This window comes from Plectropomus leopardus, chromosome 13, assembly GCF_008729295.1.
Source record: "Plectropomus leopardus isolate mb chromosome 13, YSFRI_Pleo_2.0, whole genome shotgun sequence".
NCBI classification, from domain to species: domain Eukaryota; kingdom Metazoa; phylum Chordata; class Actinopteri; order Perciformes; family Serranidae; genus Plectropomus; species Plectropomus leopardus.
In genome coordinates, this window is record NC_056475.1 from 8,189,795 (window position 1) to 8,216,739 (window position 26,945).

At 38.1% G+C, this 26,945-nt stretch overlaps 1 protein-coding gene across 4 annotated transcripts in view; it reads right to left on the minus strand.

Annotated features, from left to right (window-relative positions):
* cadm1a (cell adhesion molecule 1a) overlaps positions 1-26,945 on the minus strand; it is a 438,346-nt gene that overhangs the window by 24,901 nt on the left and 386,500 nt on the right. For 2 of the 4 annotated variants that reach the window (XM_042499346.1, XM_042499347.1), the window contains 2 exons: positions 23,601-23,690; positions 10,092-10,124 (listed from right to left, as the gene is read on the minus strand). The exons of 1 other annotated variant lie outside the window; for it this stretch is intronic. In XM_042499346.1, coding sequence (XP_042355280.1) covers positions 10,092-10,124; positions 23,601-23,690 — 123 coding nt within the window. The remainder of the gene's footprint in view (positions 1-10,091; positions 10,125-23,600; positions 23,691-26,945) is intronic. One more of the 4 variants, XM_042499348.1, reaches the window with a different exon arrangement.

Here is a 26,945-nt window from a genome sequence, read left to right on the forward strand (position 1 = left end):
CTGTCTTTGTGTCTGTCTCTGTGTCCTTTGCATAACTCAAAAACAGTTCATCTGATTTACGTCACACTTGGCTGATAAATCACTGAGGGCCAAAAGATGTGCACTTTCAAAGTTAAGTCAAGAAGAAAGTCAAGTCAAGAAAGTCTACACCCATGTAAGCCATAATCTAGTTTATTTAAAAAAAATTGCTGTGGGACATTAAAAATGGGCAGCAGGCTGCAGTTGGCCCACGGGCTGTAGTTTGGCCACTCTTGGTTAACAGCATCAGGGCCACTCAATTGTGACCCAAACCGTGAAGCCATGAGGTGTGTTTTTTGGGGGCAGGTTTTGTGATTTGGGGGCCCTGGGTAAACAGCGTCTTGTTTTACCTTTCACCCACTTTTTATTGGAATTTTTACTTTTATTAGACAGGAATTAAATGTGAAAGGAGAAGAGAGAAAGACAGGAATCGAACCCATGGCCGCTGCTGCAAGGACACAGCCTCAGTACATGGGGCGCAGGCTCTACCAGGTAAGCTACTGGGTGCCGTTTTTCACCCTTTCTTTAACTGGGAATGTTAACAGGCTATTTGCAATTGTGGAGGAAGTGTCTGCAGTCGAACTATTAACTATTTATAGTAAAACTACTAATACTGCCCAGTGAGAGTCCTTCACTCATATTTTTATTTAAAGTGAAGAGCGAAAGAGAGGCATTTTCAGCAAGCTGTTCTTAAATTTACATAACATCTGCTCAAGGTGGAGCTTTCACTCTTAATATAATGCTGGATATTTTAATGAATGATAATGCATCATATTTCAATTGTTAATTGCGAGTAAAGTCTAATCTGTAACGTACCCAGTAACATGTCTGTCTCAGGTAAAAGTGCAATGTTTTCCTTTGAAGTAGAAGTATACAGTAAATACTGCTGAGCTGCATATTTTTTCTGCTTTCTGTTTATTATTTTGGTGTGTGGTGAGTTAGAATGGCTGTTTGGGGGTCAGGTGTTTTGCTCAGGACCCAAGAAGCATAGTGTTGTGAATGTTTGAGCAATTTTTGAAGCTAAAAGAAGCAACAGGCATGTTTTCAGCACTGCACTAGTTAACAAAAATAAACAGTTTGCACTTTACAGTAAACATACTGGAACACAATCTGATTGGGATTTATACTTATATACTGCCAGTTAATGATTGGACACAGGGCCGAAGCTTGAGTATTAGAAATACTGAGATTTATTGTTCATAAATCTCTGTAATCCCATCCTCCTAAGAATTTTCTCACAAGCCACCAAAAGAAGTCTGTATACTTTTCCTAATATCTCCATTCACAATGGTCTTAATGTGGTTTTAAAGCTTAACATAACTCTGGTGGATAAATACTAAATCCCTTTTAAAAACTTTTTTTTCCAGCAGTAACCAACCTCTGCATGTATAATTTATGTGTGATTTGTTGTGCAATCCTCTACAGGTCCTTGAAATCACTAAATAGCAAGTGCTCAAGTGTTGTTTGTGTTGTTTAAGGAGGTATTTTTGCTCTGACAATGACTTTTTGGTCAAAGTAAGTGAGAAAGCTCTTGTAATCAAGTTGTTTGTTCCCTCCTTTATTCTTTGGGTTGGTATAGCTTTACTTCATTCTACTGTGTGGGCATCTACGCAGCTCTTTTTCCTGTAGTTTTTGTTTCAAATGAGCCCCTTTAACTCTGCGGGTCTCACAATCGAAAATGACTTTGTAACACAAGAGCTTCCAAGAGCCAGAAGTGCAGCGGTGTTTATCCACATGCATAATAAAATCAGTCATTATGTTGGAGTTTTTCCAGTTTCTGGGTCTCTCTCTCATTTCAGCATCAGAGCTAAAGCTTAATTTATAAGAACACAACGTTTCAACACCCTCTTCTCCAGTCCACTGGCAGCTCATCTCAGAGCCTCTTCTTTTCTCTGCCGCATGTTTAATTTGTTCCCGCCTGCCCTCCACGCCTCTTCCCCTGTACCTGGCCTATTTGAGAGGGAAATGGACAATCTCGGGAAGAGCCTTCAAGCTCAATAGTGCCTCAGCTTCCTCTCTCTTTTAGTCACGACAAGCGGGGCATCGCCATGGCAACAACATTTGAGAGGATATGGGGAGCCAGGCGGTCAGCGCTGATGCTTTTCTAACAGACTCTGACTTGGTGTCACTCCCTGGGCACCAAAATACAGACATGAATTAGCATTTTTCAAATACATAGTCATTTTGGGAGATTGCCCCGTTGACACCCAAATTATTAATCATAATTGTAAATGACACTTGAATGGAGCAATAACTGAAATGCACTTAGTTTTCTGAATTGATTTAGCTTGAAATAATCACAAATAAAGTCGATTTTTTAATATGAGTTACACAGTTAGAGATGGTGTTGAAAATGAGAAAACGCAGGGACTCAAGGGGTCCAATCAAATTTTCATCAGGGTAATACATTAAAAAACATAAAACTGTTGGGTTTGTGGGGGCACGTTGTGTCAGGTACAGGTGAGACAACAACAGGTAGGACAACTTGAATAATTGATAAAGAGTTAAAAGTTTTATCAGATGCCCAAACACTGCACAGGGGTTTATAATAGAAGTGGGTGTAGAAGGATTTAACAAAAGAATGGAAACTACCAGAATTCTCTGCTTGCACATATTTGACTGGCCAAGACAGGATATGGCAAGATAATGATGAATGGTGTTGCAGAAAAAATTGTGCCGGGTTCAGCCTTTTTATAGAGGCAAAGAACGGATTTTTGGCACACCTTCACCTACTTTCAAAGTCCATGGAGAAGGGAAAAAGTCTGAAGAGGTAAATGTCCAGCAACTAGGAATGAGTGGGTCAACCAACAGCTCGTGGGTTGTCCCTTAGGTCAAGTGTAGGGTAAACTTGTCTCTATGTCTCTCAAACACTGACAGCAAGCAGCTTTGTGCTGCTGTGCTGTGCTCAGGGTTTCTGTTATCAGGTTTTTGAACAGCAAAATCTTTTGAAATGCGACATATTTAAATCTTCTTGCTCATAATGTCCAGTGAAAATATTTCCCACTAAGAATACAAGTTCTCTTGCACTGTTCATACACTTTCTACGAAAGGTGATGCACCAAAATTCATGTTTATCCTGCATAATAGTGAGGCAGTTACTCATGCATACACAGCGGTAGTAATGTGCTGACATTAGTAATGAAGAAAGTGGTCCCAAGCAGTCCAATTTAGGGCCGTGGAAAAACACAGGACTTTCCCCAGGAGACCAGTGAATCTAACTGTGCAAATTTTGAGATATGTCCTCACCGTGTTTACATATTTACATATCATATCATATGAACTGTTGAATATGAACTGCATGAGGAAATTAAGAATATGTAGACCTGACATTATGTCCTAACAGCAAGCATCTCTTTCCACACTGAAACTGGTAAATATGCATTTCTGTTAGGCCTCTGTCATGTAAACAAACAACTGTACATATCAGCTATGTGCTCATGTAAACAAACCACGTAGGATATCTGCTGTTACTTGAAATCATACTTAAGAGGTAACCACTAAAAGATGGGTGAGTAGTTGCTATGTTTGTACTTTTTCAGGTGTCAGGTGTCTTTTAGCTCCGGTTTGTGGACCTGCAGATCAGGTTTGGGTGATTGATTAACGCATTTTGCACATGTAGGACACAGAACAACTTTATTGTTAGTCTATGGTGTTGGGATGAAAAAGATCCTGACAAAGGCCCCAAACTAATTCATATAGTGCCTTTATATAAAGCGATATACCATGTTAACTCTTGAGCTACAGCCACTTTTGTTTACCTTAATTAAATGTGCCAGTTAGTCAGAATTCTCAATAATATTGACAATCGTTGATGCAACTCATTAACTCGTTTTACTAAAACTCTAATCTAATGATCATGAGCTGCAGCTGTGTTTCCATGGTGTCAGACCTCTGTGAAATATGCCGCCATATGCATATTAAACAGCTGTGAAAATAGTTGTATAGGTATTGCCCAGTTTTTTGAGTTGATTCTTTATATGCACAACTTCTTCTAGCCCACCTACTGACCGTCTCTACCTCTACCTCTACCTCTACCTGGGGACACATGTTATTGATGTTATTATCACTGCATTGCCAGTCACTGACTCATCACTGACAATATTCATTGAATCACAGCTTAAAATCCAAGTCATAACAAAGTGATTCACTATTTACTGAACTACTGTCCGTATTGTGTTCAGGCTGGACACCCACACAGGTGACTGGCTGATAAGACCTCTCCTCAGGACTGTGTGGGAGTATACAGACTGATTGATGTATATGACTGTCCTGTTTGTTTTCCGTTAAAGCTGCACTAACAATTTTTTCAACCACTTGTGGGCAGCAGAACCAAGCTGTTACATTTTTAAACATCCAGCCATCACAGAACAACATTATCAGTCACGTGGAGTCATTTTTGTGGCTACCTGATGAATGTAAGTCATTCTCTTGTAGCTCTGGTTTTGGTCTCCACCACCTTATGAAAGAAATAACTGACTCTTTAGCTGCTAAATGATCCTCTACGGAACAAGCAATGCAATTCTTGTCTAAAAATAAAGTTTTTAAATATAAAATGTATACAACTCAGGGTAGTGGATGGCTTTATCAAACTCTAGACTTTCACCCAAAAGACTGCTTTTCATGTCCAGTTGAAAACCCAAAAAGTGCATCGTGATCGATCTGATACCTGTCACATGATGTATGAGACATATGTCACTTTGAGCCAAACCAAGATGTTTTCTTTTTAAATCTTACCACATAGTTTTGTAGTTTAAATCTAAGGAAGTAAACCTAAAAATTATCAATTTTATATCCATGTTCTAAGTTTTTTTGAAAAGACACAATGTATGTTACGAGTAAAAACTGACATCCTCCCTGGCTGGACGGTTACCAAGCGCTTCATGGTTTGATGTGTAGGGCATCTGACCAAACTTTTGGATGAGCTGCGATGAAAACGTGTTGAAACAGACTATAGAAGAACCATTGAGCTGACAATTTCATGTGTGATATACTTTGTTTTTCAATGATCAGGAGAGATTGACTAAAGGTGGGTTTCCACCTTCTAAGTGTTACAATGAACAGGGGACTAACACTTCACCTGGATTGATTTAAATTTATGTTTAAATGCTGACCTTGAGTACATCTAAAGTCAGTGGCATCTTGTCAGCACCCCATTCTCATTCTTACAGTCTATAGATCATTGTTGGTAACCTCTATAAAGCAGCTGGATTTATGGTTTTATCTTCTGGAGGGGAAAAAGTGCAGCGCTATTTTCAGAACAAAGCACTTTTAACCTTCAAGAAAAAACAAGCACTATGAATCTGATGTGAAAATGTGGTCTATATGATGTGTGCTTGCATTTAAGGATATACAGTATGTGCATTAAGAAATGCTTTAAGGCTCTGCTGTGTGTCTTTGTTGTGTGGCTGGCTGATGCATTAAGAAAAAAAAAACAGGCATTTCACGGGTCAAAACATGATTTGTCAGCTGGTATAAAAAAGAAAAAAACTGCGTAGTATTTCCACTGAAAGCCCAATTGCACATCAGCATAAGCCTTGTGGAATAAGTGAGTGTTAATTATATTTAAATATTCGATACAACACCTGAACCCTCTGCTAATGTTCATTTACTAAATCGTGTATGCATATTAATGAAATCCCATCTCCATCAATCCACCGTGAAAATCCATTCATTTGGTTTAAGCCATGTTCTTTTGCCCTTTACAGATATTTCATGAGAAGAAAATACTGTAACTAAATATCCGTTTTTCTTGGTTTTTTTTAACAAATCAAAATGATATAAAGTCACTTACATGTTAATGTAGTTATTAGTGTTTCTTGATATTAGACTGGCAGTGGGCTGATTAAACACTCAGTAATGACACCTGCTCCTTTGACATCTACTGTAAGCACAAGATGTAAACAAAGTCAAACAAGTGACATGTTTTCAAACCTTTTAAGCATTTTCACTTCATAATTTACTTAAACTTGCCATAATGGATTTTATTGGCCTTGCCACATAGCATTAACAAGCCCTCACCAAGTTGATATGACAAACTTGTTTGCAAAGGGTTGCTTATTTACATATCCAGCAGACACAGAACAACATTATCATTCATCTGAAGTCATGTTTCTGGACACTTGGTCAATCTAAGTTTAATATTCACTCTCTTTTAGCTCTGTTTTTCTACCAACTCCTGTCAGAAATATCTGGCTCTTTAGCTGCTAAATGCTCCACTATGCAGAACAGACCGTCTCTGTCTGTCAGCCCTTTGATGCTGAGCAGGTAGTGTACAGTGGGTTTATCAGAGCTTTTTCTCTGAAGCGGCCAAAAGTAATATGCTATACGCAGCCGAGTTGCCAGAAGAAAATATTGGCTTTGTATGGTACTGCAAATAATAAATTTGCATGATTCATACATATTACATCAATGTTTCTTAAGTAATTTAGTAGCTGACTTTAGTAGCTGAAGGATGGTGGATGGCAGGATGGCATGTCACCATGTGAGATGGTTGTCACAGACCACTGTTTGAGACAAACTATAAAACCAGTTGTGATATAACGAGTCATTGCTGTGTTTCCAGCAATTTCTTAGGCACGAGACATGGTGTTCTGTAGCGACCCATTATGGTTTTTTGTGGTTTTTTTTGTTTTTTTAAGCCAAAAAATGATCTTTTCCTTAGCATTACCAAGCGGTTTTGTTCCTAAATTCACCCACAAGTTAACTACAGCCTTGTTAAAAAATAAAGTTTCAACGTATTCACTACATAACATGCAAATGTAACATATATGGGTTGTCATGAGAGCTGTGGGAATGAACTAAATTAGTAAAAAATAAGCTGAAACCCACTATAAAACTTTTATTTAAAACTGAAAAGTAACTTTTACAAGCTAAAGTCAAGCAGAACGCTTGTTTCACACTCTCTTATTCATTTACTTTGGCCCTAAAGGAATTCAGTTCAAGCAGTTGAAGAGATGTTATGCCAAAAACTAAAGCTATTTTCCTCAGTGTGTTTCAGTGGGAAATGCAACTTATCACTGACCTTGTAATACCCACAATCGTGACTCTGTACAGCTGCTGTTTATTGCATTTAGCCCATAGTTTCTTGTAAAACCTCCAGGTAATATACATTAAATATATTCATGATGAATAACTGCAGCTAATTATTATAATTTAAAAATGATTATGCGCTGAGATAGAATATAGTATCTAGGGCAACCATTTAAAAACGAATAAATTGAAAAACACATTTCACAAAAAGCATCTGTGGACTGGCCAATACAAGCTGCCAACATGTAGAATCACACTACAGCTGCAGGCGTGTCTGTCTGACACAGGAAGTCAACACCATGTCAGGAGGCACTTCAACTGCCTCATATCCCACTGTGATATATCAGACATGCCACATGCTAATTACATCATTAATTAAATTCATTCATACATAAATGAGAAAATATTTCCTTAACACCAGAGATATCAAGATGAACTAACTTAAAGCATTTTAAAAAAGGTGTGTATTTGCTTTTATGCAACTAGTCTCAAAATCTAACCAAATAATCTACTTTCATATATTGTGTGATACCAAAAATATCCCCAAACACAACCCAGCTTAGGGATCTTTTAGTTTAATGTCAAATATGATGATAACATAGGTGTTAATTTATGGGCTTTCACCTTCAATATTAATCAAGTAATTGTATCTACCTAACAATGTATTTGGATTAAAAATTGATGGTGAATGCAACCAAAATGCCAGTTATAATTATGCATGTATTGTAAAACTGTGTGTACACAACCTCATTGCCAGAAAACATGTTTATATTCTGCAAACCACTGATATATTACATTTGAATGTTACTATGTGGCTGTTATATTTACACGTTACATTTCAACATTGCTGTGATTTATGTGTGGTTATATTAAGACCCAAAATCACTCGGGTATAGTTAGGAAAAGATCATGTTTTGATTTAAAATACTCGGTTTTGGCAGCACAGTCCTACCAGCAGTGATGTCTGAAAAAGAACAAAAAAACAACAGCTTTTCGTGGCACTATTCCCCCTGGAAACACAGTGACAGGATGCTACAAAACACCTAAAAAGCTACCAGAAACACAGCAATGTCTCAATAAATCACAACCACTTTTGTTGTTTGTTGGTTTTGAACAGTGGTTTAACTAGGTGCTACATCATCCAGCATCTCCTCTGTCACCCGTGACAAAGTCAGCTCATGTGTTACGTCAATTTAGAGACGTTGATAAGATACATGTGAAACCTGCAAATGTAATGTAATCATGGTTTGCAGAAATGTACAATGCCAACATTTTTTGTCGACCAGGCTTGCAGACACAGCCAGGATGATTATGGTGGTAAAGCACATTCAGATGGAAAGATCTGTCACTGACATTTTTCCATTTGAAGTGACTTATGTATTCACATAGTGCTCTTCACGAACACTTCCAACCTGCAGTCCCTGCATATTTAACACTCACAATCTGTAGATTCAATACAGTAAGCTGTAAAAAAATGGCATGAGCAATGGGGAGGTAAAATAGCTTTTGCCTTGATGTATCTGAAGGAATCCAGGAGTTCATAATACAGCACATTTCATGCAGTAAAGTATCATTGCAATACAGGTCTATGGAAGTATTATGAAAATTGTTTTTGGGACACATAAAAACGTCACTAAAGAATGGATTCTGTCTGTTAAATAGACACCTTACTCATACAATTGAATTGCAAGTTAAATTGGAAAATCTGCAGTAAAAGAGGTCCTATGACTCACACCATAAATTGCAAAAATAATTCAAATTGAGCGAGAAGAGCAACAACCTGCCCATGTCAAATGTCTCTACCCCTTTTAAACTGATCCCCCTGGGAACTGTGAGTCATTCAACTTTATTATTTAAAAAGATAGACTGGCTGTTTTCTGTGAGACACTTGAGTTGTTTACACTTCAAACACCTCAGCAAGTCCTGAACACGCCTGTCTGGCCCTATCATTTATTTTGATAAAATCTGACCATCCACTGAAAAGAACCTGCAAAAAACAAAGCAATAAAATCATGTAAAAGGAACTTTTTATGGCAAGCAAAGCCATAATGTGATCTTTTCCTAATCATAACCAACTGGTTTTGGGCCTAAACATAAACACACATTAGTCATAGCCATGTTGAGACATAAAGTTTTAACGTATATGCCACATAGTAGTAAAACTTGATTATCAACCTGGCAAAATGGGCATTAGCAATGGGGCCCCCAAAGCTCAGGGGACCCAAAGGTTCTTTTTGTATTTGTTTGTTCATTTTATGTAGTGCATGATCTTGCAACTTTAAATATAATTTGACTATATAACCACAAACAGGGGGTTAAACACGTGCCAGTTGCTTACTTTTTGCTACCCCTAATTTGCCCATTATAGAAAGTGACTTACATCTGTTCAAAATTTCCTGGTGGAAAACCGAGCACATGCTTCATAGAAAGTTTGTGACCACAAGCTCATGAATTTGTTCACACAAATTACAAAACTGCTGCCACAAAATAATGAAAAAAGGGATGCAAATTAGGCAAAATGAGAAAATGATGCGTATCATCTTCATTCAAATTAATGAAAACGAGTAAATGAGGTCTATTTTTGCCTCCACACAGAATCGTCTCATGCTGTTGATATAATCAGTCCTGGCCTCAGAGTGGGTTTTATTCCTCTGTGGCACCTTCAGGGAACCACCGTAATTGGTTGGTTGCTGCAACCATTTCACAATTGCACTTCCAGCAAGGAGAATGCAAAGCTTTTTCTTAAAGGGTGTTTATGCTATGTCTGCCTCTTTGCAATGACAGTAAGTGATATAAATAGATCTTTGTGGCACAATTAACGCAACAAAAATAAAATGTAGCCTGTTACTTGGCAGGTGCTCTGAGGCTCCTAAGACAGGTCTGTTGGATCAATACATGACTGACATCAGGCACACAGCTGACATTTCCAGGCTGGGCAGCCTGGCACAGCTGTCAACTATGCAACAGTAAAAGTAGGCATGCTGCAGAGGAAAGACACACGTTAAAAAAAAAAGAGACATCAAGAGGAAAGTAGAGATACCAACCATGAGCTGCAGGTTCAGTGCTGGGCGCAGTGTCTGAGCACACAAGGAGAGGACATGGCAGTTGAGGAGGGAGGTGTGGAACAGGAGGAACAGCATGCAAATAAAGGAGAAATGGGGGAGGAGGCAGGGAGGGAGGGAGCGGGGCAGGGGGAGAAAACAAATGACACCCATAAGCAAGCATTCAGAAGACCAGAACATGACAAAAGACATAAGGCTTGAGGGAAATCAAAGGGAACCAAAGGCAGTGCAGAGATAAACATAAGCTTACATACAAACACTCACACACTCACACTCACACGCACACACACACACACACACACACACAAACAAACACACTTCCCACTGCACACACTGGATGTTCCACTCAGAGGGGAGGAAGGCTACTGCTTGAGGAGATATGGGCGAGACTATTATCATGTGCTTTAGGCAACTGTGGTGTGGAGAAAAGACAAACTATCAAGAGGAAAAAAGTGTGCCGCTGTCCTAATGTAACAGTGTATGGCTTGGAAAACACTTCACCATGTATCTACAAAGGGAATATTTTGCGTGGCAATGACTCAAGTTAAGTTTTAACAAAGTAACAGTGTTCAGTGTTGCAAATAGCTTGGTATGAATAGCAGGGTTCCCACACATTTTCATAGACAAAATTTCAAACATTTTCCATGACCAAAAATGGACCAAAAAAATAATTTCAGCATCCCATACCTTTCAAACCTGCTGTCCCTCAGGTTTGGAAAGCATGTTTTCTTTTAAAAAAGGTTGGTGATATTTATAAATTTACTGTTATGTTACAGTAATGATTTAATTTATTACTCAACACATTTCCATGATTTTTCCAAAATGTTCAATGATTTTTAGTAAATCAGTGACTTTTTTGGGCCTGGAAAATGTGATTGTGAAATTCCATGACTTTTTAATGATCATGGGAACCCCTGAATAATATTTTTACAAACATGATTTGATGACCTTTACCTTTTTTCAGTTTTAAATGTAGTTTGCTGAGGTGATCTGACATTTTAGCTGTAGTACTACTAGAAGGAGATCTTGCAATTGCAGCCAGTGTGCAGATGTCTACCAGATGCATAAATGTTTTAGAAAAGTGGACATGATTGTCAGATTGCATGTTTCAGAAAGAGGGTTTCAGATGCTGTCAGATGACATCTGACAAGCACTTGGTTTGAAGAATATTTTTCACTCTGTCTTAAACCTTCGTGTCTTCTTAGATGTTACATCTGTGCTGCTGACAGCAACACAGCTGGTCAAGAGGAAAGTAAAGTAAAACAAGTTCAGTTCTTTTTAAGTAATGGGTGGATTTTGAGGGTGTTATTTATCAGCTCAGTTGCCAGAGGAAGATGTTGGCATCATATGTTTCAGCCATCTGTGATTAAGTTAACACTTGCATTTTATACATATCATTTTAAGGATTATAAAGGGATGCAATATATATGAGGTGACTTTGTCATTGAGAGGTGGAGGGAATGGTGAATGAGGTGTCACTTGGCAAGACAGCTGCCAAGCTGCAGACCAACAAAAAGCCAAACTGATCAATTACTGCTTAATGCAGTGTGCAATTCACTTCGTTAAATGTGCAGTGAGGGGCTTCTCGCGTTCCCCCCAAATGTGGAACTTTAAGCCCAAAAGTGATATTTTCCTAACCACAACAAAGTGTTTTTTGTGCTGTAACTTAAGCAGAAGTTTACCATGGCACTGTTGAAATCTGAAGTTTCAACTTAGCCGCTACATAATAATGATCAAATGTAAAGACTTTGTGGTTTGAATAAACACTCAGTGCCAACATTTATTTCTTGTGATTGTGTTATATTTATATCTTGAACTTTGAGCGCGAAAAAAATGCAAAAGACAAAGTAGGTAGATACTGTATATTATACAAAGAATATGTTTGCAATTACATTGCTCCGTGATAACATAATATTAATAGAAGTTGCGCAAATATTGATGGATTAATGTATATTGCGTGGTAAATTCATACAATTTAGATGGTTTATTAGATTCAGAGCATGGCAGCAGATTCATAATCTTACAATGACTGAAACCTTTTGCTAAAAATAGCTTTCCACTGCAACTCTGTCTCTGTTTGAAACCCATCAGCTCACTGTAAATGCAACCAGTGAGACTAGCTGCATTGATTAAGTTGATTAAGATTTTATATGAGATCTATCCAATGCACAAAGCCGAGACAAATCACAGCCAGACCAGGTGTGTAGCTTTGATGTACTATAACAGTTACAATGAGACTGCAGACTACTGCACTCCAGGGAAACAGAAGCAAGGATCATGTCTTGCTGAGAATGAAATTCTGTGCTGGAGGAAACGTATGCCTTTTTAAAAACACTTCTGAGGGAGACGCTTGCCACCGACAAATGGGGCTTGTCCGAAAACATTGCCTTCTAAGTGTTTATCAAAGTGTGTCTGCATCAAAGTGTCAACTTTTAACACAGTAAAAGTGTTGAGATTAATTTCAAAATGATAAAAACAACATTTGGTCAACTCTGGAATATGGCCATGAAAAACACACTCAAACTGATCATGTTCAAATAGACAGTTTCAACAGCTGCAATGTCATTTCAAGAGGCTAAATGTACATTAGTGTGCCATACGTTTCCTTGGCCTTCTGTCTCAGTGGAGACATGAGAAAGTGCTGGAAAGCTATTAAGGCACAGACAGATGTTTGTGTAAGAGAGAGAATGATGCTCAGTATGTGTAATTGTTCGGGGAGCAGTTTATAGGCCAATACCACACCTCGGCTCAGCCGCCAGAGGCTCAGGGTACGGGGAGCAATCTCACAAGGTGAGACTGTTTTGAGTCCATCTCAGAATTACCGAGGCCTCTGAGGACCCATTTCTCTACAAGGTCCTTGAGTAGTTGAGTCATGTCAGTGCTAAAAAGTGCCACAGGCCACTCATTACACAGACAATTTCTTAGCATATTTTACTGAGAAAAGAAGTAAAAACACTGTTAGGGCTGTGATTTTTCCATTATTGTGGCATGGTCTTTGCACCTGTACTAGATCCAAATTAGTGAGTTTGTTTACATTAATAACCTTTGCCACAAGACTCATCTATAAAAATCTATAAAACAGCCCTTTTCCTCAATTAACATACTGGATCCTAATTTCAGGATCCCGCCATGGATAAAGCATTGTGTTAAAAGTAATAAAGATTTCACTTTGACATGTTTATAGATCAGTAATTACCTTGCTTCCCATGGTAATTAAGAAATAGTGCACCAATTTACCTATTCTGGCTTTAATGTAACAAACAAGAAACCAGCTAAACAGTTATCAATAACGGGTGATATTTTCAGTTGCACATTAATTGCACTGACATTCTTTCAGAAACAACAGGATTCCTGACAAGTATTGGCTGATCGCAGCCTATTTTGTTCTTGTTCTGCATCATTGCAGCCCTGAAGAGGAGGGGGTAGTTTTATATTTAAAGATTCTTCAGTTGTTTTTTTAAAGGTATCTGCACTGTGATGCATATTTACAATAAAAGCAGATCTGTACACATACGGAGCCAAAGCACACTGAGGCTGTTAAACAGCATTCCCTGCTTTAACATTACCTTGAGCCAGATCATTTTGGCAACAAATATTAGATCTAGACTCCAAGACCTTAAGTTATTATTAAAAGGAATTAAAGTTTATGATTAAAAGGCTACAAGACATCAGTGCAACTGGTGAATTATTGAGCGGTTTACTTAGAGAAGAATTTTCTCCCCATTGATGACCATGGAAGCTTACTTGCCAGTCTAATACCTGTTTTTTTTTTCAATAAAGAAGCTGAAGATTAAACCCTCACGGGCATTTAGACCGTACTTGACTAAATGAGGACTCAGGTAAGTACTTGGGTCAATGAAGCACAAGTATTGACAAGAAAGCACATTAAGACAGACCTAACTCGGTCAAAATCCAGACATCAAACGGCATCAAGTACTGACGCACTGAGGCACCGTTTAGCAGCAATAAGAAGCGCACTTGGCAGTGGCATTTTTTGATGCTCCAAAATACTAGGATAAAGAGCAGGGAAGCCTGCATATAGCAGGTTGGAGGGGAGGTGAATGGATCAAACACTCTGTGGACCTTCACCAGAGAAACTTCTGTTTGTGTCCTTATATAACAACGGAGTCTGTTAGTATGTGAAGCATATTATTAAAGTGACGTATGTCACATGTCGCCACATTATTTTAGTAAGAAAATACTTAGTTTAAGTCAAACCCTGATGGGTTTTTTTTCTAAGCCTTACTACAATTTATTAAATTTCCTGGTACAGGACAGAAGTCCTCTACACCAGACTCACCAAATACAACAAACAAACCACACAGAGGAACAATATCACAGTATACATACAATGACAAAAATTACAGAAATAGTCACAAATCAGCTTTAAAATTATACAAAATATCCTTATTATCCAAGCTATTTTTAAAAGAGTTAATTGAAGGAGTGCACACTACGCCCTCTGGAAGTTCAAAATGCTTTTACTGCACGAATTGTGATGACGTTTTTTCTCTTTTCAGAGACACACCTCAGTGGAAGTAATTTTAAAGAGTTTCCTCTTAAATTATATCTATTAATCCAAAAGTGAAAAACAGACTCTGCCAAAATATCATATATGCTACAACTCAATCGCGTCACCTGTGTCTCTTGTATGTTAGAGTTTATAAATTTCATTAACCTCTCCTTTTGTTGCTTAAACCAAAGGAAATTAACCTTAAATGTTTTAAAAATGTTTTAACCTACATTCTATGTTAATTATAAATAGAGCTTGTATGTATTTAACGAGCAGAAAATGTATTTCCTTTGAAAACAGACATTTATTTTAAAAAGACACAATGCATGTAACGAGCATAAATTGACAGGCCGTCCCTGACCGTCCAGAACCGACACCGGAGGGGCACTTAGAGCAATACAGTTTGACCCTTTGAGCTTTAACCATGCATTTGTATTTGACAAGTTGGGAGTGAATATATGTTTGCACAGCCGTACATGTCAAATAAAAATGGGGGAATAACTGACTGGAGGATTTTCATTTTCATGGGATTTGACATTTTTCAACAGAACAGTCCAGCAGCCGTGTCATGGCTGCACTAGTGTTCTTTGGCATCAAAATGTAAAATGAAGCTTCTGTTCCTGCAAGCTTCAGTCAACAGAAAGGCAGCATGGCCTAGTAACCCTCATTACACTGTGGGTGGCAGCCATGTGGGACCATTCAATATGTCCATTGCTGAGTGATTGCCTGTCCAGTTTTGAGCAGCCTACCATCTCTGGCTTCACAGGTCAACTGAGACATCGGCAGTGTCCTCTCACACATTCACTGACATGATGCGGGCACATCAGCTCCATTACTAGTTGCCATGCTTCCCATGAGCCCTTTGGTGACTCAGTGTGACATGACATCCAGCTCAACATGCAGAGATAACGGCATGCCAATCATAATTGTATTGGCAGAAATGGATTAGGTGGAACCCTGTGGTGCTGAAAATGCCAACAGGCTGCTGGGTGTCCCCGCTGGCAGCTAGATTACTTTTTGTTGGATCCACTTTCTCTAACCTGCCTTCTCTACTTCAGCTTTAGTTTGTGGTTTCCTACATTTCCCAGAATTTTGCCGTCCCCCACAGAGCTGTGTTGATAGAGAAGCTGGTATCTCTTTTGCTTCAGCAATAGATTTCTCCTAACAACTGTTGAATGGTGGTGAAACTACAAAAGAAACTCTATTTCTGAGTCCCGAGGAGCTAAAAGCTTACACTGACTTATCATTTTTGTCCAAGGTTGTTGTCTCTTGTTTTTTTTTGCCACTTTTACACGGGACTGAGGCAAACTCTGTGACCAAACAACAAAATGGGCTTTTACATACAAGATGTATAACAGCACTCGGTTTGTTAATTGTATCTTACGAACAGGAATCTCTGATAAGTCCACCACTTTAGTTCAAACTGAAATCCTTGATTAACATACTGAATAGGGTACAGCATATGCTGTGGGACGGTTTAACTGAACTGCGATTTTGAATGGTATAACTTTCAAATAGGCGTTAGCATTATGGACATATGATGGAGGCTTCTGATTGGCCAACTGCATTCAGAATTTTGTTATCACCTAAATAAATTGCTGTTGGCAAAACTTTACATTCCCAAATCCCTTCACTTAAGGTTTGTTTGTAGTTTAGGTACAAAAACCACTCGGTTATGGTTTAGTAAAGATCATTATATGGCTTCAAATACCCATGTTTGGTCGCACAAATGTTGCTGGAAATGCCTCAATGTCTTGCTAATGAACAAATGGTGTTGTTTGTTAGTTTCAAACAGTCATCTACAGCTTGACAGCCGTCCCGCTTATATGTCACCCCATCCACCATCCCCTTCACCTCCTGATGACCAAGTCAGCTCGTGATCATGTCGCTGCACAACAACAAGCATGATAATGGAAACATGATAATACCCTTCTTAACACATTAGTTCACTATTTGGTCTAGCAGGAGCCCTCTAACCTCCATCTGATCAAAACTAATGAATATCTAATAGATTGATAACATTTGAACAGGTGTGTGATGTAGGGATCTTGCAAATCCAGCTACCATGAAAGGTTAAGTGATCTGGGCAGACTCGAAGGAGGTAAGCTAAGTCTTCAATACAGAAATCTGTTTACACTTAAAATTATTAATCTATGGAACCTTAATGCTTCCATTTTAATGTCACGTTTTTTTTTTTTTTTTGTGTGTTAAAGTGAGGCTTTTTTAAAAATTTGTATGGAAGTTTTAAAATAAAGAGGACACAGTGCAGAAAAGGTTATTTTAAACAGTTTCCTAATCCAATTTACAGAGCACTCACTGTATCATGATCATAGATCATTACAGTGATACAAAATTACGACGAAAACAGATCAACCAATCTGGCTGGTTGTTAGCTGTGATATAATAACTGTACGTAACGGCAATGACGTCTAATTTCTTTACACAACTCCATATTACTCCACATAGCCTTGTAAACATAGACCTGGTGGAAAACTAAACTGCTACAATATGGATACATTTACCTCCATGGTGACCTAATCAAACTATGGAGGAGTGGATTAGAGAGTGCATACTTCCAGGGGAAAAATCTGCTAACGACTAACTAAGCAACTCACCTCCACCTTACAAAAAGTGCAAGCCTACAAGCCTTTTTTTCATCCTACTGATACTGGGCAGTTTTTCATTGGTTGCACAATAAATGGCAACATACAAATTCATAAAAATAAATAACCAAATGATAAAATGATCATGTGATTTAAAAAAATGTTAGAACATGGCATAGCAACTGCCTTTCACTGTGCAGGGAGCCAGGAGGGCCTATTTCTTTGCAAGAATGTGTTGTGAATTTGTTAATAAAAACTGGTTAAATTGCAATGTGTCAATTACTTTTATATTGCCATACTTGGTAACCATTAAAAAAAACAATAGCTTAAAAATACCATGATAGGAGATTCTGGCCTTATCTGCAATCCCTAATAATTGATGGATTCACCTAAAAAAATGCTGTGCCTAAGAGCCAATGACTACAAAGTGTTAGTAAAATAATGAAAGGTGTCAAATACAGGATTTATACGCACACTTTAGCAGTTATTCGAACAAATTTGAACACACTTTGTGCAGGATAGGAGCTGAAAGGGAGTCTAAATATGAGTATATGTGTAAATACTGGGTGGAATAGTTGCAAATCTGTCTTTACCAGTGGTACTTTCCAGATATTGTGAAGCTGATTACCTCCTGGCTCTTCTTTACGAGCGTCATCTCCTTTTGGCTATTGTGGAGCGCAGTAATACCTCGAGAAGACAATATACCTCCACATTAAGAAGATGAGTTGGGCTTCAGACTAGTATTTTCCATGATGCTGAGTGCAACAATATCATCGACGCTCTCTTTGGGCCATATGTCACATGACGGCACTTATTGTGTTGCTATTGACCTTAATCAAATTAGTTATAGCTGGCTGCTCCAATTTCAAAATGGACAAGGAATCAAAGCGGGCAAAGTGAGAACAATACCAGACATTATCTGGCGCATTGTGTGTTTTTGATAGTCTGGAGAATGTGAGGTGGAGGCACATCTAAATTCATAAGATTCTTAAGTCACTTCACCAGATGGTGTTTATGTAATTTAAGACCCAGACAAATGTAATAGATAATTGTTTCTCTTCCCTTCCCCTTGCCTGTTTTGTTGTCCTGTCTGTGGCGCGGGTTAAATGAATTGGTTGTCAGCACCGTTTATGGTCCTTCATCAATTAAAAGTAATGCTAGCCTGCCGCCTGATTGTTTTATTTGCACAAGATCCACATTTATTATCTATTTTCTTCATTCAGGGATTAAGTGGCATTGTTCATTCCTCAGTGTGCTGAATTGGGGGATGATTAGTCATATTGTGTTGATGGAGGAGGGAGAGGTGAGGTAATGAGAGAGATACGTGGGAGGATGAATGTTGAGTCCCGACAAAGACCGCAGTGCATTTGTACTTTTGGGGTTGGCTCGTGTTTCACAAAAGACTTCCTGTTAGCCCGACTACCACTAAAAAGATAATAGACTGCTGCCCCTAAGGAGAGTGTGCAGCACAGAATGTTGCTTTTCAAGGAAAATCTTTCTTCCACACTGACACTGAAATGGCAGAAAAAAGAATATGGACAGCTAAGCACAACGGAAAAGGAACAGAAGATAAAAAAAAAAAGGGGGGGAAACACAGCATTCAGTTCTTGAATCATTTTCGGGGAAAAACATATATATATATAAAACAGGAGACTGTAAATGAAAATTAATAATATTTTCTAATTGTAGGAGTTGGTCAGCAAATAACTCCATTTAGAAATTTATTTAGTGGTGAAAATAGCAATTTAGTCATTTCCCCATGTCACTTTATAAACCCTGCCAAGCACTTAAGAGCCATGTGTTGAGGCTCTAATAGATTTTTTAAAGTGCTCTATTCTGTCCCTCTAATGGGCAACTGATAAAAAAAAAAAAAAAAAATCCCACTCTGATAGATTCATTTGGCAGTGGGCGGCATGCTGCGGGTAAATGAAATCAACTGGCAGAGTGTATTATGGCCATATGAGTCTGCTGCCTTCAATCTATATACACAGTAATAATGGAATGCCCCTGATAGTTGAAAGCAAAGAGAGGACATCTGGCAGAAACTGTAAGTAGGTTGTTTTAACCTGAAAATATTGGCACTGCAGACGTGAGGTTTGCTTTATCAGGTGGAGCCCACACATCTCGACGTAAGTCCTGCTCACAAGGGACTGAAATAACTTGCCAACATACTGTGCAGTGATTTTTAGTATTTTCCTTCGGTGGAATTATTATTTGAATCTTACTCTGTCATGAAGTATGGGGGTGGCTGTAGAGTGGCAGTCAGAGATAGCATTATAAATGACTGCTTGTTTTGTACATGACTAATGTTGTACTTTCTTATGAAGACTACCAGTTGTGGCTGAGAGCTCAAAAAGCTAGTTAGAGGACTTGGGATGGAAATTATTTTGTCTACCATTCTGTTCCCAGGGTGAAGAATGAACTTCCATGCTCAAACAGGTTGCCAACAGCCAGATATCAAAACCCTTTTAGTCGCTGGTAATACTAAAAGTAACTGGACCTGACATGCTGTTGCATGCTGATTATTAATTTTTCTTGCCCCGTTAGACTTGTTTTTCATGATTTCTCCACACACCCCAGCCATTTTTGTCTGTATAATGCTATTGCTACTGACAGAAAGAAAGTGGATGTGGTGCTAAAACTTTAAGCAGTGTCTAATTAGTGGACATTTGCATGTATTTTCATACATTTTTGCAAAATCAGACACTCACAAATGCTAAAAAAACCCAAAAAACCCTGTTGGGAATCTGTTTAGTGAAATGCACACGTTATAATAAGACAATGGGTACATTACACACTAACATTCCACTGTATGACATTATTCAGAATTTGATAATGGTCATTTAAACACCAAATTCTGTTTTGATATTCCAAATTAGACCCTATTTCAAATGTAGTATTTTACGATATAGACATGGATGTCCATATTATGCAGCATTTGGAGCAGGACATGTATACAGGGGCATTTGGAATATGCACCTTAAGTGTGGTTTTTACTTCAGTTTGCGCCACACAACATCATGCTTGTACACAGTCAGCTTTTGCTTAAAGAAGCATTGAAAACAAACCAGCTAACCAACAGTCTGCAAGGCTGTGGGGTAGAGATGCATTCCCAAAAGCCAAAAAGGAAGGAATGAAAGAGAGGCTGTGTTTGCACGGTAAAACAAATCCGCAACCGGTAATAACTATGAAAAAAACCTGACACAAGTGACGGCTGTTCCTTTTTTCCACGACGTGATGAATAACATTATAGGGCATGTTAATTAGAGTATGCAGTAGTTTCATTAGCAATGTAAACAGCAAAGTAAGAATATTTTCTTTTTAGAATAAAGGTAAAAAACAGAATATTTTGTGCATGTAAGCATAGTCAATGAAACATTATCTAAACAATGGCCACTGTCACCACAAATAGAAATTACAAAATCAAGGAATAATTGAAGCAGGACCATTACTACCTTAAATATGACAACAATACAAGCTACTGGTCATACCAGACCAAATAATGCTAGCGCAGAAAAAGTCATGAGTGAGTTAAATTAAGCAAAGGTGCAATTCACTTGTTCGTAAATTCAACTTTTCTTTTGCAACTTTTCTTTTTTAATTTACGTAACCATTTTTATTCATTGACTGATTCAAAAATTTTGCGCAAGTAATCTTCTGAAAATACATGCCTTAGTATAGTTATTTACTTATAAAGTAACTCTATTATTCGCAGCAGGAACATTAGGAATAATCAGCAGAGATCCGAGTGCGAATCAGCGTGGATAGCTATAATCAGAACAGGCCTGTGCAGCCGCCAGGCTCCTTGATCTGAGGCAAAGGAGCTATCAATCAGCCTGCATAGATAGGTATTCTCTTTAATCCAATCAGATGGCATAATCAAGCACAATGCCTGTGATTTCTGCCAGCCTCGTGAGATTTGTTCCAATTGAGCGGTCTGTCAGAGAGGCTTTGATTGCATTTGGAGCTCAGGCTGATTTCTGAGTCGAGGCATAAAGTGATGTTTTCTATCTACACCCTTTGGAGATTTATACTCACAATAGCCCCGAGTTCTGTTTCTGAAAGAGCGAGATAAAATTTGCTTATTTCAAAAGGGCCTAATTTTCAAGTGCTCATGTTCGGTTATTGTTCATCCCCACTGCTACCCTCCTCCCACAACCCACCTAGAGTATGATCTATAATTGACTTTATGAATGAGAGATGTGTTTCATATAAAAGGCAGTTCTTGTGTCTGCAGTGAGTAAATGTTATAGAACAATTATCAAACTCATATGATTACCGCAGTGAATCCAGCAACCATGCTTCATCATTTACAGCCTTCTTAGCAATTTGTTTGCTTGGGTGTTTCCCATCATGCAATGTCAGAGATATAACACTGCTATTTACAACTGTAATGACTGTTTTTCTCTTGTGATTGAGGAGCAGTTTGGTCGGGAAAACCAAACCAGGCCTGTTGTAAAAGGATTTTGGGAACAAAGCCATGAATGAAGGGTATTGACAGACACCAGGTTGCTCTGAGTGGTTGACACTGACAACCAAGCAACATGAGCTGGGCCTTGACCTTCTTGTCCTCTCAATCCCAACACCTGTACACACCCACACACTCATTTAAAAAAAGTAGAAAAGCTTGTGGGGGCACATCACTCTGTGTGGTGGAGTGCTGTAATTACTCATGATTCGTGACTGTGATAGATGCAGTTGTACACATTCTGTCAAAGTCTATTTTTACCTGTCATGTTTCCATGTTAACTAATATTTCATTGAGCTTTTGTGCATTTCATTTGCAAATCACAACGAGCAAAGTTAATGGCAGCGTGCGAGACCTTATAATGGCTGTGTTGAAGAAAATGTTTAAAGTTGAAGAATGATTGACAACAGACAGTTATTTATGGTGAAACCTCACATGTACAGATCCACTTATGCACTCATGAGATGCACTTGTTAAATGACAACAGAGTGATTATATGGACCTACTAAAGAAACCACACATAGTTTTGCAAAAATGGTTATAAATATTTGCTTTAAAGAAGGTCTGTCAAATGGTTAATTCTTTAAATCACAATCAGTGACTCAGTTTCAATACTTAATCGATATTAACCACCCCCCCCCCCCCCTGTTTACAGTGCCATTATTTTGCAGTTGTTGCCCATTTAACAGGTGCTGTTAACTTAGTTTCATCCACAGGTCTGTGAGGATTCACACTCCAGAATAGTGCTTTGGTTAGATGCATCTATATTCTCAGCTTAGAGATGGTAGCTGTTGTAAGACTGTTTAAGGACCCCAATATGCAGAAATCTTCATATATTTGTGGCCCAAACTGCATGTGACTAGCATGTCTGTAAGGGGGGGGACTCATGGGTTCCCACAGAGCCCACTTTCATTTAGATATCTTGAGGTCAGAGGTTTTTTTTCCTTGACAAAATGTATCCCAACTTCAGAGCATTATTTAGCCCCCTTCCTGAGAGGTTAGCACGACTTAGCCGTTACTACAGGATTCTAGTTTTATATGATACCAGTAAGAAATTCCCTCAAGGTGGTCTTGAGATATTGCATTCACAAGCATAAGATTTTCGAGGTCATATTGACCTTCACCTTTGACCACAAAATCCAGTCAGTTTGATCTTTAGTCCATGTGATCATTGGTACCAAATTTTAAAAAAAAGAGAGAAAAAGAAAAAGTCCCTCAAAGTTTTCTTGATATTGCATCCACAAGAATGATGCAGAAGAGGTCGCAGGGACCTTGACCTTTGACAACCAAAATCTAATCAGTTCATTATTGAGTGCAATAATTAGTTATTATTAATTATTAATAGTGCACGTGCCTGATGGACAGACAACCTGAAAACATAAGGCCTCAGGCCTCAGCTATCGCCATCGCAGAGACATTTAAAAAAGCATACCTCTTGAAATGCTGAATTATTCTTCAGCATGGGAGTTCATTATTGACATTGGGATCAGCATTTGTGATAAAATAGATCCATTTACTAGTTTATTGTCTGATCTTTCTGCTTCTCACAGTCTTCATCAGTGAATGGCAACTAATCTTAATACTGGCTTTTACTGTATTCAAGAATATACGATATGTGAATACATGTTTCTGCCACAGCCATGACTTTTTACTTGTTAAATAATAGATAGCATTTGGAATTGACCGTAAAAGCTTTTTTTTGTTTAAAAAAGGAAAATGATGACAGAAACTGTGCGACCTTTACCCATCGATAAAGAAACATGCATATAAACATGACTTCCACTGTGGCATGAAGATGGAGATATATGGAGTGATTCGAGGCTGTGCGGGGGTTCAGGGAGCTCACATTCATATACACACACACACACACACACGGATAAACAGGTTGTGTGAGGGTGATACTGTACCTTGATTGGCTTCGGGGTAGGAGATGGTGGTGGTGATGGTGGTGGTGGTGTTTGTGGCAGTGGTGGGTATAGGGGTAGTGGTGGGAGCATCTGGATGAGAGGACAAATACATGACAAACACAGAGGGGAGACAAATGAGTAAAAAAGGCCATGAAGATAAAGTAAAGTCACGATGGTATCACTGCTTGATATACGACCAACGGCTCACTGTGTGTTGCCATGTGTGTGTGAGTTAAAGGTCGTCTGCAGACCTTTTGATGAATTGGCAATGGCGGTGCATTAAATAATGTACACAATGACACTGCAACACATTGTCTGGTCTCACACCAGCTGAGCCGATCCTGCTGGAAACTCTTCTCTTTTATGTCTACTCACGGGCTACACACCATGACATGAAATACTGACAATTCTAGCGAGCACATGGTTGTTAGAAGTGATTAAATGTCTAATGAGTAACACATGCTGGTGTTGTACTTATGCTGTCATTGTTATGCACCGAGCTATCTTGACAAACAAACGTGTCCGCGCATTCTTAATCTCTCCGAGGAGGAGAACACAAAGTTGTTGAGGATAAAGGCAACACAAAAGCAAAAAAAATCTGATGTATAAACTCAAACATAATGACACAATAAATGGCAGTGCACAATGACAGAAGGAGTGGAATAACATACACACATAAATAAAATAAAATAAAATAAATTAATGAACAGTATCTGGCAGGGTTGGTGAATATACACTTTGACCAGAGACCATTTTTACTCCCACAGCTTTTCCTTTTTCACTTCATTATCCGGGTTAGACTCCCCACCCTGACAATGACCAGGGGGAGATATCAAAAGTGACATTTTCCTTGTTGAAGTGGCAGGGCTGCACTGATATGAAGCCGCTGGCAGTGCTGCTAAAGACCTCCCATGCTGCTCAGATTGCCTAGGAATGGACTGAAAAACCTTCTGGGGTTATTAAAAGGTGCAGAGAAATATAAGGTATTGCTGGGTGTTGATAAGGAAGAAGACTAGTCTATACTTTAATGAAATAAGGGGTTATAAGAAGGTGAGGAAAGGAAATGTGTAAAGACAGAGAGGAGAGAGAAGACGGACAGAAGGGATGCTGTTACATGGACTCTGCAGTGTCAGATGTTGCATGGTAGGACTCTGCATCACCTGCAGTTTTACTGGATGCACACAAAAGCTATGAAACAGAACAAGCTATAGCTGTAATGCTTGATATTTGTGTCTTTTTTTCCAATCTAACCATATGCTGTAATTCTATGTAATCTTAATGTAAATATTAACCTTTTTGTCTTCTTTTTACCATAACTGTCATTGTAACCACCATATTGTATGTAACATTGATATATTCTTTTATTTTCTTCATTTTTCTTTACTAAAAGCCTATCTATGAATCGGACTTGGAAAATAGCAATAGCTATAATCTCTATATGTGAAACATCAGCTTGTTAGTATCAGGCGGAAGTTGTACTATGTTAATTCACACTGTCCCTATCAAATAAACTATATAAATAAATTTATTTTTTTGCCTCTGACACAAATGACAAATTTAGCTTTGACCTGCTTTCTTGCCTTATTTATGATTCACTTTAAAATCTAACACGTTGATGTTACTTAAAATAATCTTGAAATCAGATTGCCTTGAAAAAGAAAAGTGAATAAAACTACAAAATTAACTGTACTTAATTTTGTTAAGTACCCTGTTCTTCCTAAGTGTTAGCAACTTCACTAAACCAAGTTACTCTGACTTAACTTAATCAACACAAAGAGGATTTTCCTAATGAAGTCAGGAGATCTGCAGCTTTTATTTTTCTGGGTTTTTTTTTTTCACATTTATGAAAATACAAATATGATTGACTAGTTTGCAAGATGTATAGCACAGTAAACTTGGCTTACTGAAGTTGCTAAAACTTAAAAAGATTGATTTAATTAAACTTGTAATTTTTAATTTGTAACAGCTTCACAAAATTATATACCTATAACTTAATTTTGAGAAAACATATAATTAGATAGAAGGTAAACATAAATTGAGAATTATAGTTACATTTACTTATATTTTTCAAGGCAATCAGTTTCCTTGATTTTGTTAAAAGTAAAATCAACTTGTCAAATTTTGCAGTGTGCACAGAGATATGTAGAAAATCACACATCTATTTTAAGAAGAGGTTGCAGGTGGGACTCAAAGTGAAAAGAAGAAAGCTGCACATTTACTCTCTGATTCAATCTTTCGGGGTGGAGACAATGTGCCAAAATTGTGACCTATAAAGTCAAAATAAAAGAGACTGCATCAGAGTTGTGTGGGCTCATGAAGTGCAGGTCTTGATATTGCTAGCACTCTGGATCTACTACTAGGAGTAATATTGGCTGGTTCTGGTTTTAGGTACTTAGCATAAATACCACTGTGTCTTCAATGGGAGGACACTGCCATGTTTGTCGTTTATAAAATGTGCTCGATGAATTAATCTGACTTGACTAATGTTACGTCAGCTCACTACCTCCACTGCAGCATAAAAATAAACACTGCTGTTTAATATGCTGATAACAGCATTTTGAATAGTTGGTGTTGCGGGATTCTTAACCCATATCATTCATTTAATGATAACCACTAATTACACCCACTTAATCATAGGATAAAAAAACAGAAAACCTAAACCTACAATGACTTGATCCTGCAAAGAAGTATTGTCTGCAAGGCCAGAGCCTATTACTTGTTTCTAATAGCTTATTAAATTTGCTGATAAAAAAAAAGTACCAAAGAAATGATTTACTACTGTTTGAAAAACTTTTGCAAAAAACTTGTTTTAGGAAATTACTGAGGCTTTTAAAACGATATTTTTTCATTCTGTCCTGTCAGTTAAAACAAATGGGCGCTGGACTCAGACCCGTGGAGAAAGAGTACTGAGAGACAAATACATTGTTCTTTTTTTTTTTTAAGATTTTTTTGGGGTGCTTTTGCCTTTAATCAATAGGACAGCACACAGGTGAAGGGGGGAGAGCAAGGACAGCAAAGGGCAGCAAAGGGCCATGGCTGGAATTGAACCTGCACCTGCAGCGGCAAGGACACAGCCTCTATACATGGGGTGCGTGCTCTATCCACTGAGCCACCAGACGCCCTGACAAATACATTGTTGATTTTAGTCTTAATTTGGGATTTGTTGACACTAACACTTGCTTTTTCCTTAAAATTGATTGCCAGGAAAGGTACGACACATTCAAGAAATCAAATTCCTTAATGTTAAAAGATTTTATAAATAGTACAGATTCTGGATTGTAATCTATGTAAATGAACAAGCAGCACCATGCCATTAAAAAAATTGTACCATTTTCTCAAAAAGCT